This window comes from Lepisosteus oculatus, chromosome 10, assembly GCF_040954835.1.
Source record: "Lepisosteus oculatus isolate fLepOcu1 chromosome 10, fLepOcu1.hap2, whole genome shotgun sequence".
Classification (NCBI taxonomy): domain Eukaryota; kingdom Metazoa; phylum Chordata; class Actinopteri; order Semionotiformes; family Lepisosteidae; genus Lepisosteus; species Lepisosteus oculatus.
In genome coordinates, this window is record NC_090705.1 from 34,967,395 (window position 1) to 34,988,735 (window position 21,341).

The 21,341-nt window shown below is 35.1% G+C and overlaps 1 protein-coding gene across 1 annotated transcript in view; it reads left to right on the forward strand.

Moving 5' to 3' along the window:
• Positions 1-21,341, forward strand: part of col22a1 (collagen, type XXII, alpha 1) — a 92,796-nt gene that overhangs the window by 23,623 nt on the left and 47,832 nt on the right. Inside the window, exons 7-20 of the mRNA XM_015356827.2 lie at positions 450-725; positions 1,376-1,456; positions 2,202-2,315; positions 3,176-3,220; positions 4,672-4,734; positions 5,170-5,208; positions 10,573-10,626; positions 11,090-11,143; positions 12,555-12,608; positions 13,232-13,285; positions 14,637-14,681; positions 17,702-17,755; positions 19,642-19,695; positions 20,659-20,694. Coding sequence (XP_015212313.2) covers positions 450-725; positions 1,376-1,456; positions 2,202-2,315; positions 3,176-3,220; positions 4,672-4,734; positions 5,170-5,208; positions 10,573-10,626; positions 11,090-11,143; positions 12,555-12,608; positions 13,232-13,285; positions 14,637-14,681; positions 17,702-17,755; positions 19,642-19,695; positions 20,659-20,694 — 1,023 coding nt within the window. The remainder of the gene's footprint in view (positions 1-449; positions 726-1,375; positions 1,457-2,201; positions 2,316-3,175; positions 3,221-4,671; positions 4,735-5,169; positions 5,209-10,572; positions 10,627-11,089; positions 11,144-12,554; positions 12,609-13,231; positions 13,286-14,636; positions 14,682-17,701; positions 17,756-19,641; positions 19,696-20,658; positions 20,695-21,341) is intronic.

Here is a 21,341-nt window from a genome sequence, read left to right on the forward strand (position 1 = left end):
AATTAAGTTATGGTCCCTTCTCACTTACCTTCATTGCGAAGAAGAATAAGAAATATCATTGAAAGTAGTCTCACAGACTCAACCACTTTATGAGAGAAAATTGTAACCCGGAGTCATTATTTTTGTGTAACTCATGCCATACGTGCTGTTACGTCTTCACAGAAGTCAGTAAACCTGTGCAATGCCTGTGCCATTCTACAGCATGTAATATTTTACTCTCCCTTCAAATGATAAAATTACAATTCTGAAATACTGAAGAACTACTTTCTTTAAAAGCTAAAGAAAGAATCTGTTCCTGAAAATAGTCTGTAGCGTTTGTGTTCTGACTGGTGCATTAAATAGAAGGTTCATCAAAGTACTACCATACAACATACAGTACATACATGATTTTTTGAAGTTTTATGACAAAGATTTAATTTCCCTTTGTTGTTTTTTTTCACCACTTTTAGGTGTCCATTAGATTAGATGGAGAGAACAAGGCAGTTGAATACAATGCCGTTGGACTAACAAAGGATGCAGTGAGAGCCGTCTTTAAGAACCCTGAAGTTAATAACTTGTTTGACCGCAACTGGCACAAGATAGCCCTAAGTGTTCAAGCCAGATCAGTGTCCCTCTATCTGGATTGCAAACTCATAGAAACTCTGCCCATCGATGACAGGGAAGACATTGACATCCGAGGGAAAACTGTCATTGGCAAGAGGCTCTATGACAGTGTGCCCATTGATGTGAGTAACAGCATTTTTGGTCCATATTCAGTAAACATGAGCACTGAATCTTAGATTTTGCTTATTCTTAATTTAGGATACAATAAGCTGTGACCTATCACAAGTTTATTTTACTACTAGAAAAATAGATACAATTCATTGTTGTATTAAGGAGACAGGACAGTAGGGGGAAATGGCACAGTGTATCAAACTATGTGTGTTTGACTTATGCAATTGGGAAAATGTAAAAAAAAAAGTGGTCTAGCTTAATATTTAATTAATCTAGATTCAATCTTGTGAATTTCTTTACATTTTTATTATGCGTTTTAATATTTAGTCAGGGCAGACTCAAGTATAAGTAATGCAGTGAATGAATTGATCAGTATTAATAAGAGGTCAGCATGGTTGTTTGGTGATAAGGCTGAATGTTCTTCCGTTGCTTACATGGGGTTTTCCTGGATGGTCTGGTTCCCTTCCAGACACATGTAGGTTAGGCTTGGTTAGTTAATTTATAGCTTTACTAGTTACTTCACATTGCTCACACCAGGGTGTGATATGTTCTATACAGTACATGCTCAAGATACACATGAAGAATAAGTGCCATAAGAGTAGTATTTATTTCCTTTGAGATGTTCCTTTTAACCATCTGGAAATATACATTTCTCCACCAGTTTGACCTACAGAGAATGGTGATCTATTGTGACTCGAAGCACGCAGAGTTGGAGACCTGTTGTGACATCCCATCTGGTCCTGTAAGTTCAGCAGTTGTGCTCTCTGTGGTGCAAAATCTCACATAAACACTTTTCTCCACATTCCCACATGGCAAAACATGTGTTTTAGAGTAGTGAAGTTGTTCGAATATATCAGACTCTTTGCAATTAACTTTATTCCTTATGCGAAAATAATGAAGGACTACATACCGTATTAATCAGTTTTGACTTTTCTAAGTGATCACAGACTTACTGAAGATTTCAGTAAAATGTGTAAAACCCATTAAGAGCTGTACAGATTATGCTCCAACATATCATTTATTTTAAGGTGTGCCTAAATGAATTCCTGTTCAATTTGTGGACGATGTTGGTTTTGGCTTTGGTTTTCCCAGATGTGTTCAACTGGTGACATCACATGACTAGTGAAACAGTGCAATGTTCTACCTATGGGAATATCCACACAGATGTGTACAATAAATTTCACTCCACAATGGTAGTGAGAGTTTCACCAAGGCTGGCCTGTCCAAAACTGTGATCTCTAAACAGTTGCAGGAATGTATGGAGGTAGTAGCATGAAGCAGACTGCACTGTTACTGTAGGTTCTCTCTGCCACTTCTATCTGAGACAACAAATAACAGAAAATCTACTGTAACTTTCTACACATTGAGTGCACTGTTTTTTATACACTAATACGCACCTAAATATACTGTGTATTGTTCTCCATCCTGTCTTAATTGAAATAAAAAAGCCTAAAAGCTGACTATTAGCTATGGTTTGTCATTTTCAGTGCCAAGTCACTGTTGTGACAGAGGCCCCTGTCATTGATGTCACAACACAGAGAAGCGGAGAGCAGCACAGTGGTCACCAATCAGTGAACTGTACCTGTCCGGCTGGTGAAAAAGTAAGAACCCTTAGAAGGAACTCCATCTCTTGCCCATTGTTACATATTGATTTGGGTTACAGAAGCTTAAGTGCATAAACCAATACATCACTCATTTGAGGCTAATTAAGTATGTCTGACATAGTGAATGAATTTTTCCTGGAAATTGAAACACCCAATATCTAATTTCTCTTGTTTTATACAACTAACCCAAAGTGTTTTGCATTAGTATATTACAGAATGCTTAAGATACTGGAAATTGAAACACCCAATATCTAATTTCTCTTGTTTTATACAACTAACTCAAAGTGTTTTGCATTAGTATATTACAGAATGCTTAAGATACTGGAAATTGAAACACCCAATATCTAATTTCTCTTGTTTCATACACCTAATCCAAAGTGTTTTGCATTAGTATATTATAGAATGCTTCAGATACTAAGGGTGGAACTGTAAACTGCAGTACTGTTTTATAATGCACAAAGATTAATTGACACATTTCCATAATTTCATAATTCATAATGGAATTACATTAAGTGCTTGTAATGTAAATACAACCTTTCATTGATACATTATACCCAATGGACTTGGTTAGCCAGTTAGTAATACTGTATTGACAAATGATCCCTTAAAAAGGAGAAAATTCAAGCATGTAGAGAAATATAAATTTAACAAAAAATGTAATTGCTTTCTGTTTTTATGAATCAGATCTTTGCTTACACTCATGAACACTCTATATGGCACAGACAGGACTGTATAGACAAAATGAGGCCTGCAGAATTAAATTCCTTTCTGGGACATTCACCCTTGTTGTAAACTTATAAAAAAGATTTTCTGGCACCATGATTTGTTTCTTATTATATTTGTTTTGCTTTCTGCAGGGAGAGGTTGGCCCACCTGGAACAGAAGGTTCAAAAGGAGAAAGGGTAATTTTTCCCACTCTTTCCTATTAGTAATGAAGGGGCAAAATGTGATATTTGTATATTTAATATGAAGTATGTAAACAGTATTTCCTGCATGTAACCCTTCCCTATAGACCACTGTAGAAAGAAGTGATTTAATAAGATAATAAAATAATTTACCTGTGGAACCATGTCTAGCAAGATTAAGTCAGCAGCAGTCCCCTGAAAAAAAAAATAATTGTAAACATCTGGGTGAATATTAAAGTATAATATTTATCTCACCAACAATATAGACAAAACCACAGTTTAGGTCAGCGTCAAATATATTGCCTGGGAAGCAGTAACCAAACAGCCACAGGCCTGCTGCCACGGTACCCTCTTGTGGTCTGGAGGGGAACTGGTCTCCCTATTCTTTTACATACTGGTGTTTAATCACTTGTCCATAATAATAATGTTGCTTTATTAGCCCTATACAATTTCTTGCATTAGGAATTCATCTTTTCGCATACCCCAGCTTGCTCTCCATGAGACACAGACACACAGACAGGGAGAGAAGCTTGGGGTCAGAGCACAGGGTCAGCCATTGTACAGCACCCCTGGAGCAGCTGGGGTTAAGGGCCTTGCTCAGGGGCCCAACAGAGTAGAATTCCACTGCCGGCTGCGGGATTTGAACCAGCAACCTTCCCCTTCACAGGCACAGATCCTTAGCCACAGAGCCACCCTAAGAGCCATTTCCATCTTTTTTAACACTTCATCCAATTCAGGGTCGTGGTAGAGCTGTAGCCTATCTCAGGCAGGATACAACCTAGACTGGGCACAAACAAACACACACTCACACATTCACAGTTCAACCTTCCAGTATGTCTTTGGACTGTGGGAGGAGAACACCCCAGGTCCAGAACTGAACTCAGGTTCCCTGTGCTGAGAGGCAACAATGCTACCAGCTTCCAAGACAGCTTCCAAGACAGAAGGCAAACTCCACACCCACCCCCCATCCCACCTTGGGCATATACTGTAGTCAGTTCTACAGCAGAATTAAGAGATGGATGGACTCTTTCCTCTCCTTGTGTTAAAGGAAAGAAAAATAAAACTTCTGCTATACCTTAATTTGTTGTCTACTCTGTCTAGAGTTTTTTATTTACCCTGGGCCCTAGCAGACAACACAATAGAAAGGGCCCCGTGACAACAAGCTAATCTCACCTTACTTTTTACAAATGTCATTTTACTTCCTCTTTTTTTCAGCTGAGAAACGTTCTTGTATTCATTCCAATTTAATTTCTAACACTTATTATAAAATGCAAATGTATCACTGCTTTTATTATGCTAAAATACAGCACTGTCAGAAAATAGAACACCCGAAGAAAATTAATAACGCTCTTTTTTGTAATGAGTTTTTACTGTATAATTTACATTGCTTTCAAATGGCATTGCTGCACCTGTAGTCAACTCAATAAACAGCCATTTGCATTTCACAGGGGGAACCTGGTAGTCAGGGTGCAATTGGACCAGCTGGCCTTAAAGGAGAAAAAGGAGAGCCTGTACGTACTGTAATTGTTTGCAAACCATTTGAAGAGGAAATTAGCAAAACAAGACAAAAAAAACCTTTGAAATGCTATAGCACCTCTGAATGAGAAGTTTTAGTATAAAGAAAAATCCATATAGTTACAGTAGTATGACTGTTTCACAATAACCATCTCATACTCAGAAAAACTCAGATTGTTTCTTTAAAAAAATACTATTTATGTTTAAAATCACCGTTTCTCGTATGAATAAAATCAGAAATTTAGATGATTTTGACCACTTATTACAGTACATTTATGCAAATGGTTAAATATCATTAAAATATTACTAAAGATTGCATGGCTACTTTTCAAAGTACATCAATATCTTATTAACATATAATTTCTGTATTTTTCTCAAATAATACTAAATATTACTGTAATAACTGTAATACTGTATATTTTTAATTTCAGGGGAGAGGGATTCTTGTCAAAGGTGAAAAAGGTGAAAAGGTAAGTTTTCTTTTATAAATGCAGGTTCTGTTCTAAAAACTACTATTTGACCATGTCCCAATACAAATATTATTATTAAATAATATGAAACCTGAAGCTTTGTCATAACTTGAAAACCCTGTTATGTCCAAAATAAATTAAATATTAACACATATTGATAGGACATTCCCACATACAGTAAAACTTGCATTTTACTGCACAGCTGGTGTAGAATTAAATGCTGGCTTAAATATTTAAAAATAATTCATGTTTGAGTTTCATAACTTAATTTGTTTTGGACGTTGATGTTTTGAGGAGACTACTGCATATGTTTTTTTGTTGCATTCTGATTTTTCAAATCAAATTTGAGAACAATATTTCAGTAGTAAGCTTTGTGTTTTTATTAGTTTTCTCCCAACTGGATTTTGCATGAATGCAGAACATTTGTGTTTTTTGTCATGAGGCAATAAACTACTGATTTTTTTTTCTGTTGAAAATGCAAAGACTAAGATAACAGTACCAAAATGATAGCCCCAGAGACCACAGAAAGATCTGTAATACTAAATATTCTTCCCACACAGCCACACCTACTGTATATTTTAAAAGAGATTTTTTTCTGCCAGGAAAGTACCGGCTGGGTGCCCAAACATATAATTTCTCCTTTTGAAATGAACCAATTTCATTTCAACACAAACAATGCCTTAAATAATGTTTACTCCATTCCACATTCATTCATAAGTAGAAAGAATTTGGTTTGAACCAAGCTGTTATGATGAAAGTGTAGGCAGTACACACATTTATGTTTGCATAAATGTGTGTACTGGTTTTCATTTTCTTCCTTTTATATTAATGCTATAGTTGTTTTTTTCCAAAACATCATGCATGGAAAATGTATATAGCTTTCAGTTTTATGTTGTAAGGTAATACATTGCTACACTTCCAAATAAGCTCAAGGCAAAATAGGAAATGACAACATACTGATGAAGAACTGTACATAAACAACTTTCTGAAGTTACCAGAAGAAAAACATACATTTTCAGATACTGTAATTTCTGCGCTTACTAATATGATATTCTCTTGTGTTATTTCGAGACCATCAACTTTTGTACACTATTATTCACAATGATACCATTAATCATCAGTAGTTTATCATCTGCTTTAAGGATTTACAGTTAATCTAAAGATCAGATTTCCTTTTTGAGCTCACATACAGGAAGTCATGTTTTTTTTTATGGATAGAGTACTGGGAGTGCAGAAGTTATTTGGATTGCTGATGTGGAATGGGAACATTACAACAAAAACACTCTTTAAATACTAGAATGTGGTCAAGGTTTAGATTACATCTAAAAAATCATAGCAGAATGTTTAATTACTGTGCAACTCCTACTTGTGCGGGAGAAAGGAAGACAGTTCACAGGCCAAGGTTTTTGGTGATTTTATTCAGTGAATGTTTGTGTGACCATGAAACTGTAAGTGGTCAAAATGATTTTTATTACTTTTCTTATTTCGGTTTTGCTTTTCAATTATTTATTTTTTGTGTCCACTTCTAGTGAACTGTATACTTTAAGCTAATCCTAAGCACCCAGCAGTCTGGCTTATTCTAAAAAGGCCACCAAGTGCAGTATATTTAATTAAATCTCTGGGGCAGTATTTTATACTCATTTGACAACACAGCCAGGGATATACGTACATTACAGTGCTCAAGATTTCCAAAGGGTAAACAGATGAAGTTGTGGAATTATGAGTACAAAGATGTAATAACTTCCCCAATCACATAACATATTGTAAGGTACATTACTATCGGTACTACTAGTATTACCTGAATACCAATATTAAATGCTAAGTGTAATTGTTACATCCCAGTGTGTGTTCTTTGTGTGTTGTTTCTGTTATGTCCACACTGCTGACCCTTGATTGTTCTCCCTTCCCCATTGGCCCACCATTACACCACACTTTAAGTATGACGTCATCATCAATTAGCTCTCAGCCAATCAGAACACATTTTATTCATTATATAACGTGGAGGTTTTCAGCAAGGAGAGGCCTTTCGTTTGACTTCGGTCCTGTTTGGTTTTGGTTATCGATTCGCTTCTGGTTATTGCTTTGGCTTCGTTTGTTGGTTTGTTTTGCTTTGTGTGTGTGTATTTTCGTATAGCTTCGGCTTTGTTGTTTTGTTGGTTTTCTGTTAGTTTCTTTGTACTTTCATTTGTTTGTGTGTTCATCCTTGTTTTGCCATTACCTTGCCCCAGTGTTACATGTTCAACTTTTGTGTTCTTTTGGACCCTGCTCCTGTTGATTACTCTTGTTTTCCCTTATTTGTATTCTTGGTTCACTTGTGTTTTTGTGTGAACTTTTGTATATAAGGTTAGTTTAGGTTGTTGGGGTACACTCTACACACTTAGTTGATTTTGTATTAGTACACTAGTTTAGTACGGATGAGTGCCATTTGTCTTGTATGGTTTTGGGTCAGTGCAGGTTAGCTAGGGTGTTGAAGACGCCGAAGACCGTGTGTTTCGGGTTTTCTTTTGTCGTCAGATTAGCTTTCCCTCACTGTCCTAGCCAGCTCCATTTTGTTTGTTATTTTCTTTCATTTGGCACCACTCTAGTTCCTTACCCTTGTTATCATACTTCCTAGTCCCTCACCCAAACCCACCTGCTTCCAAAAGAATTATCCTAAATGTTACACCCCTTTACCCCGAGACACTTGGGGTCGTAACAGTAATATTGTATGTCTTTTGACGATAGATGTGTTTATACAACTGTCCCTTATTCCCTTAAGAATATTACAATATACATATTACAATAGAGAATTAAGAAAACTATGTTCAATGGTATTATATGGAAGTAACTAGTCATAACTATCTACAGGCTACTCTTTATTTTTCGCATTGATTTTTAAATGGTACTGAGTTTTGGGAAACATCACAGAAACAGTATGAATAAGATACATACATTTGTATGTTTAAAATCAGAATTCTTTCAAAGGTCTGATTTACAGTAAGAATGGTACTGTAAAGAAATGAGTTGAAAGCAATAGGTTTCCATTGCATCTACTTTAATTAGACCCATCAGGCACCTACCGTATAATGGATTGTTTTCTTTTGGGTTTTTCTTTGATGGTAATAACTGGATAGAAAACAGTCAGCTCAAGCTTTTGAAACAGGAAAAATAATGGACCTTTTTAGTTTACAAATATACTGTAAAGTACATAAAGCCATGGACATTACAAAAGCCCACATTGAACCTGTAAGAATAATTATGTGCTGTATCATATCATAAAAAAGTAGTTAAAAAACCAACAAAAGTGAAAAAAAATCACTTAAATATTTTGCAGTATGAGAGATAGAGAGTATTCATTATCCCTGAGGAGTGGGGGAGGGGGGGGGGAAATTTATTCACAGCAGCAGTGTTGGTGTACAGACAGAAGACAAAAGAAGAAAAAAAAAAGACAGGTACAACAATATACATACAGTACATATTTACATTGAAGGTCAAGTTTTAAGTAAGGAAGGATAATGGGTATGGGTAATTGAATTCCAGAGGTAGTCTTGATCTCTGTAAACAATTAAATTACATCTTAGGGATGTAAACAGAATTAACACTAGTATTTTAGCAGGATATCACACTCAAAGCAAGTCATTTTCAAGCACTGACAGTGGGAAAAACATTTATGGGCTCATCGCATGAAATGTATTTTATTTTTGGTGTTATAGAGAACCGTAGGATTACGATTAAGTTGATTTTAATTTATGAAGTTTTGCAAGATGCTGGAAGTATAGTAGTTTCAACACTTTATTATTTCTATTTCATTGGTCGTATTTCATCAAGTATTGGTCTGTGTGGCATGTGGAATATTCTGCTTTGTAATACATGGACTGATCATAAGTCATGCAAAGAGTTTCTCAACTAAGCCCACACATGGAATTCTGTGTGGCAGTTCATAAGCACTTGCTAGGACTTCAGTTTTGATGAAAATATTTTTCATGTTTTATTGTGAGGTTCATGTGTTTGCAAAGAACCAATAATACATACATCAAGTTTAACAATATATATATTTCATTTACTTTAAGCTCTTTGATTAAGACAGCTGGTTTATATCCTGGGCTTAGTAGCGTAGTGGTCTCAAACATATGGAACATGGGCTAAATCCATCCAGACAAACCCATTTGTTCAGCCCATGTGCCAGTTGCAATCAGATCCATTGGGTGGGATTCAGCTCATTGTCCAAGCATGAGCTGGCACACTTGGGCTGGTTACTGTAACAGTCTCACGCACCTGGGACTACCTGTGCTGTAACCTGCAGTCTATCCAACTGTGGAACCTTCTGACAGAGGTGTGTCTTTGCATGAAAGCTGCAATGAAAAAAAAAACTGATACTGCAACACTTGTGTGCATACAGTTTCCTCTAAAATTGTCTGTTTATATTTCTAGAGCAACCACCCACTGTTGGTCTCACTTAAATTGTAACATTTGCGTTTTTATAATATGTAATAATTTAGAATGTAAATATAGTAATAAGTCCCTTGTACTGTAATTATCCTTCTTTAATAAAAAGAAAACAACATAACTTGGATTACATATTCAATCAGCTGTCAATGATAAGCTATTCTTTAGAACCTTTCCATTAATTTGCTGCTTTCAGCTTTTCACAATTCTTCCATAGATTACTGTTCTTTTGGACACCTCCTCACCTGCTGTGCCCATTCTCACAAATCCTTGTACTTTATATTCCTGAATCTTTTCTTTCTGCCCCTCACACCTGAAGTAGGCTCGACAGGCAAAGCAGTGTTTGTTCCCTTTTGTTTCTTTCTGCTGAAAAATACAGAGAACATACCTTTATTTAATGTTCCTAGACTCTGCATGATCTTTAAGAACAACTAACTGACTTCAATGAAATTAAATATCTTGGATGGTCCAGCAGATCCAGCCTAATATTAAAATTTTTGAAAATTGTTTCAGGTTTGAAACACCGAGATACAGTATTTGTCTTGTTCAAATGCTAATCCACAATTTTGATCACTCACCCACTTTTGTCCCCCACGGGTCACACTTAAAACTAAAAAGAAAAACGTCAGGGAAATAAGATGATATTTAATGCTTTTATTGTTGCAGAATAATTTTTAAACCCTCACTTTTAGTGAGGAAGGAACAAGACATATACGTTTCCTAGCAGAAATCTCACAGGAAACAGAATATTTTGAGTTTCAGATACAGAATGATTTTTAAAGCATACGGTAGCAATTCTTACACATCTAAATATATCTCTCCACATACTGTAAACTGTGGTTCATACTGTACATATTGATTCTCATGCAAATTAGATTTTATTTGTACTTTACTCTTGATATTTAATATCTTCTAAAAAACTTGAACATCTCCACTCAGGGCGAGGAAGGTGAGCAAGGGGAAACTGGATTAAGAGGAGAAAAGGGGGACAAGGTAAGAAATAATATAATTTTAATCTAGTTTAATACTGCCTGCCAGCATTTACATTCAAAGTGGGCAATATGAGAATTGAATTATCCTGATACAATCACAACTACAGATAAAAAGCATAAAAACATTTTACAAAGCATACTTTCTTATTTAGGAAGGATAGATTTAAATATATAGACTTGCAAAAAATATTATCCTGATTATTGTTTGAATTCATTCCATTAATTATTTAATTAACCAATGAACCTCCACCAATATCTTCAATCTTTTACTTTTATGTTTTAAAATAACAAATGACAAAGTAAAATCCTCCGACCAAAATATTAAGTTAATAACAGCTTGTGATGATGTGTAACAGCTCTTAACGAGATGTATACAGTATTTCCACTGAGACTTTAGTATTCTTTGCAATTGCCTGCGAAGTTATTATTATTTAAAATATCAGTAATACAAATTGTAAATTTAGGGTACACATGGACCTGCAGGTCTTGCTGGGAAACCAGGGAATAAAGGAGAAAGGGTAAGTAAATTAAACTTAATATTTCCTTTTAGCCTCCTGAGCATTTGCTGAATTTTAGATTCTTATTTCCCACATGCAGTATGTGTTTAAAATTCAGTAGTCCATTCTCTCCATTTTTATAAAGCTTTGATTCTAAATTACTTAAGGGATGTTTTTTCCCCAAAAGCTGTTCAACAGCTTTAGGAAAATGACATTTTTATTTATTAAGCAAACATTGAAAAACATCTTTTGCATAATTTCCAAGTTAACAAATATAATTATCTCAGACAATTATTACAGCATCAAAAGGGGGGCTTCTTCCTTTCTTATTTTCTCGCTTCACAAAACTATCTTACTTTGTATGTTTTTTGTTATGCTCTGTTCTCGGAGAGATTATTTATCCAAGCTAATTTTTCCAGAGGAAAAGTGTCTGAAGAGATTTCTTAAGGCCAAGTTTGAGAAACAAGAACTCTGTCTCGCCCAGACAAAACAAATTGTCAGTGGGCTTCCAGAGTATTGAAAAATGCCTTTTACCTCTTCCCAGCGAACAGCATACCGAGAGATTTTGTTTTTCAAGAAGGGAAAATTGCATGTAACTGCGCAGAACTCCAATGGCACTATGACAAGTGGGAAAACACAGGAGCTATTTTAATAAAAAAATGCCATAGAACAAGATTCAAGAGCTGCTTCACATTGTCTTCTGGGACATCCTTAGGAACTATTATTTTATATACTGCATATGTGTTATATATACAGTACATGTTATATACAGTTAATACAGGACAGTGCATACTGTATATACATTATGTACACATCTACTGTATAATGCATTGCTTTATATTATATAGGAGAGTGTTGAGTATTTTAAAGCTGTAATAGTCTGTCATCCATGTACAGTATAACAGTTTTACATGACCTGGTCATGTGTTTCTTCACTCCTTAGCAAAATGTATTACTTTTTAAATTTGAGCATAAAGTCTAATAGCTCTCTGCAAATTGTTAAAAATCAAAATGTGAAGTGTCTCTTAGTCCAAGGCATGATTGTACAGTATATTACCATATCATATGCTGTGAAATCAAAGTAATAGGACAAAGTAATTTAAAATTTACAGTATGTGGCATTATAAGATCAAAAATCACTATAAAGAGAAAGGCATTGTTTATTCAACCAATAGAGCCCATGACTGAGTGACTGCAAGAGGAAATATAATCAAAGAAACTCTCAGCTCAACCTGTAAAGTGTAAAATATTCTGTTACAATTAAGAGGGTGCCGAAATCGACCCGCCCCAGTCACTAAACAACAGCTGACATACTGTAGTGGTACATGCTCCTAACTTAATAGGCTATTATCATCTACTGTACATACGTCTAACATTAAGCATGTTTCAAAGCCATTTCTTCATACTGTACTGTATATCTCTTTTTTACCAGGGAGATCCAGGAGAGCCTGGTGAGATTGGTTTACCTGGACCTCTGGGACCAAAGGTAAAAGTTACAAAAGTACAGTAATATCAATTAGTGATTGCTATTTAATGGTAAAGTTTGTATAAGCACAAAACATTTCTTTCAATACATCTTAAACTATAGAGTTTGACACTGCAGTGTACAGTATGTGTATAAATGCCCAGATCATACAAAGATTTACAACCTTTCTGTGCATTTTTGTACTAGAAGAGGCACAAATATTTATTCCATGCTGAAAAGAGAAGAAAGGAAACACAATGTTTCAACTGTGGAGTCGTTTTCAGGTGTGAGCCCTCGTCAAACCCAAAGAAGGCTCCACAGCTTTTCTTCTCTTTTCAGCATGAAATAAACCTTTACTTGTTCCTTTGCAGCCTACCCATGCTGATGCGCCTACAGTACCTACTTGAACTAGGTACAAATATGAGACATAACAGAGGCAGGCAGCTGAAGCAACTACAGAATTTTCAAAAAGTCAATATATATGTACTGTATATAAAAATAAAAATATATAAAACTGATAGTTTGTCTTATTTTATAACTTTGGGAATTATATGCCTGTAACTGACTTGTAACTTGGTATTTCTGAATTAACATTTATTAGTTACCTCATGTATTTCAAGCCATTACTCTTCAATTTTACACAGGGATCAAAAGGTGAAATTGGCTCTCCAGGGTCTCCTGGAGCCAGAGGAATACCTGTAAGTATTGTTTTCTTGAGTGAGACCCGTTCATTCCACAGAAATGATTACATATATTGTACATGTGCAAAGCTTTTCCATCCATCCCTCTATATTCTCACCTCTTTAATCAATATAAGGTTGTGGAGCAGATGAAACTTATCCCTGCAAGCAACGGGCCAAAGGCAGGATACTCCCTGGGTGGGACGCCAGTCTGTCACAGGGCAAACACAGACACAAACAAGCACACAAGCACACACTCACACACTCCAGGGACAGTTTTCCTAGAAGCCAATTAACCTACTGTACCAGTATGTCTTTGGGCTATGGGAGGAAACTGGAGTACCTGGGGAAAACCCTCGTAAACATAGGGAGAACATACAAACAGATCCATAGAGACAGCACCCAAGAAATTGGAAACAGGGCCATATCGTTGCAAGGCAGTAAATTAACTTCTGCTTCACCATACCACTCTTGTAAAAAGCTTTTTTTCACCAATTTCCATATTTTTTACACCTGGTTTTCCTCTTCCCAATAACACACAGTCTTACATCTGCATTGAGGTCATGTTTAGTCTTCAGTCAGTGAAATATAGAGCAGATTTCCAGTCCCTATGCATAAAACATTACAACATGCTAGGTTATACAAAGTAGGTCTGCACTGAAAGCGAAGGCTGTAGCTCTCTGGTGTTTTTGTTATTAGTTTTCTTTGTCGTGCTTCAACAGTGAAACTAACTTTTAACAAAAAGAAAAACAAAAAAGTAAACTTACAGCACACTGAATGAGACGTCTTTGGAGATGCTGTTTACATTGTACTTGTTTTAAAAACATTTATGTAGGTTTCCCAATTAAATGGTACATTTCTTCTACCAGATACTTTCCTGTTAACAAAGAATGCTACACACAAGGGGAGGCCATTCAGCCTATCTAGTTCATTTGGATTGTGATGTGTACCATGTGTTCCTAACAAAGGGAGTGGCAATCCATATAAACAACTAGCTTTAATACTTTATTTTTAGTTGCTTGACCTCTCGTGCCAGATCAGAAAGCACAGTGAATGCTAGATGAGGTGAGGCTGTGGAGACATTGGAACAAAACAGACATTGAATGAAATAAGGAACAAAAAGACAACAAACTGGCTTCAAGGATCAAGCCCTTTTCTTATGGTCCAGTGGCTAGTTAGAATTCCTGATGTTCACACAGGAGGCCTTGATTTTATTCCTGGTGTCCGAAACACGCTTTAAGTGGGTACGATGACCAGAATGGCCTCATCTCATATGTAAACTTTGATATTTGGTAAATGTCCATCTTGTATTTTAACTGCAGATTAAACACTGGGGTGAACAGTACATTGACCTTACATGTTTCCACAGGGAGAGAAAGGCGGTAAAGGAGATAAGGGAAGTGATGGTGAGAAGGTAAGATTATTGCAAGATTAAATCTTAAAAGCAGATTTTAGCATTATTACAAAGCATTATTTGCCATGTGAGAAGATGGGCCTCTCAGGAGTTAAGGAAGAGGTATTGGTGGCTTGTAATGTTTCATTATTTAAGCTTTAAAATGCAGGAATAAAACCAAAAACACACTTAATATAACAACTTTTCCTAAAATAAATATAGATGTCTATGTAAATCACACAAGACTGTCATGCTCTTGAGGCACTCACAGTACAGTAACTCACAGATGTTCTTCAGTGTATATACAGTACAGTATATGATAGCTGGTGTCTACCGTACATTGGCGTTTGTTTCATGTTAGCAATCAGTCACTTCAACAGTTCAGTAAATGTGACAGGATAACACATTTGTGTCAATATTCTGGAATAATGTTTTGTTTCACTTGTTTGGCTTGTTCCATTTTTCAGTGTGCCAAACTGAAAGGGTATTCTTTTATTTTAAATACTTTTAGCAATCTAGATTACTGTAGGTTTGTTCAGATTTAATATCTTAGATGAAGTAAAACTCGGTATAAATTAGGCCCAGTGTAGTATTCTTGTGATCTTATTGGCCTCTTAATCAGACAGAACAGTTAGCAGGGAAACTTAACAGATGATTCATCTTTTATAAAAAAAAAGTATTTTGGGGCTCATGGATTTGTATTGGGGATCATGGTTTGTATTGTTACAGTACTGTATATCCAGTAACATCCACCTGTGATATCAAAAGCTAAAGTACAGTTAGAGAATCAAGAGATAACAAGGCCTTCATTTTTACACTCTTAATCTTCATGAAAACACCAATTATAGAGATAAAATATGTGTACTCTTTTCAACTACTGTATGTAAAGTGCAATACCTCCTTAAAATTAAGCAACGCCTCCATTTTAGAATGAAATTAGAGAAGTCAAAAGCATTTTTGTATTTGTTGGTTGCGGGGACATGGAATAATCTAGCTTTTATATCAAATAGATTTTAATATTGTAATACCAGTGCTCTGTCAGAGACATATGTTTATATAAGATTTATATTTATCACAGAGACGCCTGCCTTCTCCAACAAATTAGCTGACAATCCTTTTGTGTGTACTGAGATTTTAGTGAAATCTGGACAAGATATGCACAAACACATTCTGTTAGAAACATTGCTTATTAATCACTTTAGTTAGTTGAATTAATGAATCCCATAATACATTCCATAAGGGAGATCAAAACCTACTATATGAAGGTTTTCATAATACCAGTAATGAAGAGTTCTAAGTTGGTGTTTTAATTTATGTACAATAGTTTTTCATGCTTGGGGGACACATATTTACACCAGTGCAAGAATCCATGCTTTTAGGGTCTTATAGTGAGAAACTGTGTCAGTGTTATTTCCGTGTTGAAAAGAGGAATAAAAAAACAGACACATACTGTAGGTGCCTTCTTTACTGGTTTGACACATTCCACAGTCAAAAGTGACCTTTATTTGGTGTGGAATTAATTTCTCTTTAATCATGTTTAATATTTAATCATCACCTCATAATTTTGCTATTAAAAACATTTTTTTTTAATGTTGGACTTGTTCGTTGTTCTTGCAAGTGCTTATTAAATTGAAGGGACATTGTCCTTGCATACAAATTACTGTATAAAGTAGTATATAGTGAAAATAAAAAGAGAAAATAGGGGGAAATAATTTTAATTGATTAACAGCATGTGTATTTAAGGTTTAACTGTAGTCAGAACGAATGGGTTTTTATCATTCAAACATTCTGACAGGAAAAAAAGCATTTTCCAGACACATTTTTCATTTTAGGAAATAATCTTTAATCTATTAAATAAATCTCTTCTTTTGTAAACCTAGAAATACTAGGGATTGTTGCGTTGTGTTTTCTGTTATGTTAAAATAATTATCATTTCTGTGAATACATGAAGCCACCTCTATTTTGCCCTGTCAGCACAGCAGGCCTGGGGAAGAAGTTAGAGGAACTGTAGGGGGTGAAGAGAATATCTGTGTGAGATAGCTATGCAGAAAAGGGGCTGTTATTGAACAAGAAAGGGAGAAACTGAAAAGCGTGGTGTTGTATATCACAGGGCGAATCTCAGCAGAAGCACTTAATTATTCTCTACACTAAATGGTAACAATAAATACCATCGTGATCATTTGTTTTTCAAATGAGGCAAATGTGTTCTCTACAGTATCCATGTGCATGTACTGTACTGTACTGCTGTTCACAAAACAAACTGGATCATGTCTCTGCCTGTTCTTCAGATTTTCCAGCATGGTTAGCCCCAGTAATTTCTAGATATTTGAGATTTTCTTTAATAAATTAAGAAAAATATATACCACTGTATATGACTATTATGCTTCCATATAGAGTACAATATTATCATCCCAAAATAGATAATATTGTTTCTAAATGATGCACTACTGAAAAGTAACACCATTTCTACTGCTGCACTAAAACATAACATTATTGTATTGCAGATTAATGTTTTAAAAATAACTATGAAGAGCCAACTCAGAGCAGGTTTATATCCCATAAATCCATGTACCAACTGTTTTATCTAATAATATAGTATCTTTTAACTTAAAATATTGGATTGTTAATAGGAAAAAATCACAGCCTCCCAAAATTTATTTTTTCTTTCAGAAGTGAAAGCAGCTTAGGAAAAATCCAATCCAATCTACAAATGTCAGAGTAATGCAAAAACATCAAAATATCATACAGACTCTAATTATAAACTAAACAACTGAATGCGCGCATATTACTATATTGATGTTAATATTAATTTAATTATCGCAATACATCAAAACATTTCCAGTTTCAACCTACATTTTGATGAACAGCCAAACAAGCAATTTGCACATAATTTGAAAGATTCAATGTAGGATAACATTTTTTTTTAGAGCTGAAAGACATCAATTTTTCAAAAACCTAAAGAACATCCATGTGTTAGAATATTTTTTTTAAGCCAAAAATAGGTAAGCAACACAGCAACAGTATTTTATTTTCAATTTCAGGGAGAACGTGGGATTGATGGATTTCCTGGCAAACCTGGTGCCCCTGGTAAAGATGTAAGTTTGACTAGATTTCAAATACTGAACATATTTGTAAGGTTTACAGTATAAGTGTACTGTGTGCTGTATATACTGTTGCTTGTTAGCAGGGTATAATAACACAGTATGACTACTTACTTACAGTACTTTAAGCATGTCCTTTTATTTATATTATAATAATGTCCTTTGTCCAGTTTTAGTGAAGGTTTGTCTTGGTCACATCTGTCTATAAGACATGATATCACAAATGCCCTGGTTCATCTTTGCACTTCCAAGCTAATTCTGAAACATGGTGGAGGTAATCTGATGGCCTGGGCAGACGTTGACATCTCTTGGAGCTGGCTCACTCATCTGTCATATAATAACGTAACTGCTGATGGCAGCAGCAGAACGAATTCTGAAGTTTACAAAAGTATTTTATCTTAACACATTGGGCCATATGCGTCAGTACTTTACCGGGGGACACTTCACGTAGCGTGACATGAACCCAAAACATGCAGCCGAAGCAGCCTTTCTCTTATCAGGTGAAAAAGGTGGAAAATCAAATTGGAAGAGTTCATTCCATTCCAGTTTCATTTTACAGGCCCAGGAAACTTTAGGAAACTAAAGATCAACACACCCAAAAAACAGGCAAGAACTGAAAGTGGCTACAGCAGCAAAAGCATGGCTAAGCATCTTAAATGAATACACAAGGTTTTGGTGAGCCATGAACACACTTAGGAAGTAAATGCCTCAAAGGGATATGCAGTCAAATTTGGACTTTTACATACTGAAATTTACAAATATATACAATATTTACCAATAAATTACTTAGAATAACTTGGTTAAAATTAAAGTACGTTTTTGTTCTAATATGATCAAATAATATGTATACTATATTGTAATTATCATTCATATTGATGTTATTACTTGACTGTAAAGCAAAAATAGCAGTTTTGATATTACTACTCCAAAACTGCTGCTGTAGTTACTGTTACTATACAATACCTCTGTACTGTATGTAGACATTTACAAAATGAACCCTTTACTTGATTCATAAAGAAAGTCTTTCTACATATCAAACCTTTAAACCTACTGTTGATGGATTACAGTAAATAAAAAATTCCGCTGGGAATATACAGAATTTCACAACCTTTCTGCCCATATCTAGTATGAAAAAAATAAGCCTACCTTGCAGTCTGGAAGGTTTATGATTGAAGCTTCTACTTTGAGGTGAAAATCTAATGGTCCAGAGTTAAGTGATCAGGTGTTACCATCTCAGTCTTATTTTATTTGCACAGCTTAAAGCTGTTATCAAAAAAAGGAAGCACTGCCGTGCATTTGACAAGGACCAGCTGCTGTCTTGTCTCATGGTGGATGCCAGAGAGTATTTATGGCAGGAGAATTTAACTGTAAAATGTTGAGACAGGTGTAGCATCTGTGTTTAGTCTGGTAAGGATTATCTTTGAGGGTTATTTCAGTACCATGGAAGGTGTTTTTCATTGCAGGTTGACTCATACAAAATTAATATCTCATCCCTAGATTGCTCTGCAGAAAATGCAAAGAACTCATGAATACTTTGTGAAAATTAACATAAGGATAGATTTAAACTATTACAGTGCAAGTTCTAAAACAGTGGAGTGATTAACATTGCATTTTCAAATGTTGAGAGGGTCAGTGCAGTGTGTTTCACTTACATACAGTTCTTTTTGTTTAATAAACCTTTTAATAAAATGAAATGCTTTTAATTTATATATAATGGTATTTACAATGCAACATTCATACAGTATGTCCTACTGTATGTTCGCAGTATGTTCGACTGCGGTATACTACATACTGCAGTATGATCTACTGTGGAGAAAAAATATATATTTGACTGGCATCATTCATATTACATATGTTTTTTCCAAAATCTGTTGTCAAAGGGAGACAAAGGAAGCATTGGATTGCCTGGTGTTATTGGATCCAAAGGCCAGAAGGTACGACTACTGTATATTTGAAGAGATTTGTTTAATGTTTTCAATGGAATAAACTATGCTTTTTAATATAATTAATATTCTCTCTAATGTTTTGTTTTTACAAATATTTAAGCTTTATACCTGTATAAAGAATTTCATATTGAAGATTCTGGACATGAAAATCCAGAACATGTAAAATTACTGTTGGTATTCAGAAAATAACATGGTCCTTTTGGTGTTTTTGATGCCAGTGCAAAGCTGGGAAAACGAAACTACCCTAGCCATACTGGCAAATACAGGGTCAAAATCAGTACCCATGATACTGTATGTTTCTTTTGCACAGCCTGGGTTTCAGCTCAATGTAAGAAATGGACAGAGATCCAAGTGGATGTAATATTGCATACTGTATTATTAGCGGTTTTCTAAAAGGAAGAAAACTCTGCTGCCAATATTATCTAGTCTGATTTTGGAAAAATAAAAATCCTACAGGAGTAGATCATAGATTCAATTATTGTGGGTGTTTTGTGATTATCTTAAAAGTCTTGGATTCAGTAGGATGTACATAAACTGTGAACCTTCATTACAGTTCCAGACATTCCAGTTTAATAGAAGAAGGCATGCTCATTTATCTTCTTTGTAATTGGTTGTTTCATATTGTCTGTTTGTAATTAGATCCTTCATGTTGTCTACTTGCAACTGGATACTTCATATTGTCTATACTTAATTACTAGTTTCTGTGTGTGCTCTTTGCTCGTATTTATATTTAGATTCATGAATTCATGTTTTTGAATCATGCTAAATTGGCTTCAGGCTTCTTCAAGCCAAGAATGAAAGAATGCAATTAAATGTCAAAGGTGTGCAGTAGGTAACCATAGTGAGTACATACCTTTTAAAAGAGAAATCCATGTTTAAACCCATTATTCCTATTTTTCTTATTTAGTGTGTAAACCAAGATTTAAAAAAAATGTTTTCTTTTCTGCATAGGGTGAAATGGGGCCGGCTGGTTTACCAGGCGATGTGGTAAGAAAAATATTATTTAAGGTGAAATAGCATTATGTGTTATAAACAATATTGCCTGGAGCTGACATACAGTGCATTTCTAGGTCAATCAATGCCAAAGACATTGCTTCTTTACATTTACTACAGTATCTTACTGTGTGAGAGAGAATGAGAGAGATTGTGATACAAACAGACATACAGTATACTGCCAAGGTCTCTTAACACAGGTCCTTTCTACTATAGATTAGTGTTCAAAGATCTTGCCCAAACCGTACTCAATCACACTTCTATTTGTGTGAGCCTGCCATTTCCTTCACTACAGGTGCAGTACTACTTTAGCAATTTTATACTCTCAGCTATCGGCAAATTAATCATGTATATTAAAACAGTAGAAAGCCAACAAAAGCAATATTGATTCAGGTCTTTTACGGCGCTAGTTCCATTGAACCAGAAATGTGAAATTATGGTTGAATAATAGTGAAAGACAACACTGTAGGATATGCCATCCTTTGGATAGGATATTACATTAGAACCCTGTTATTCACCATAAATACAGATTCCACTGCAATATTCCTACAAATAGGTTAGCTAACTGCGATCCTGGTGGTTCCCATTTAAGGCTTACTCCATTTAGCCCACCTACATGTCCACCATGATTGTATCAATAG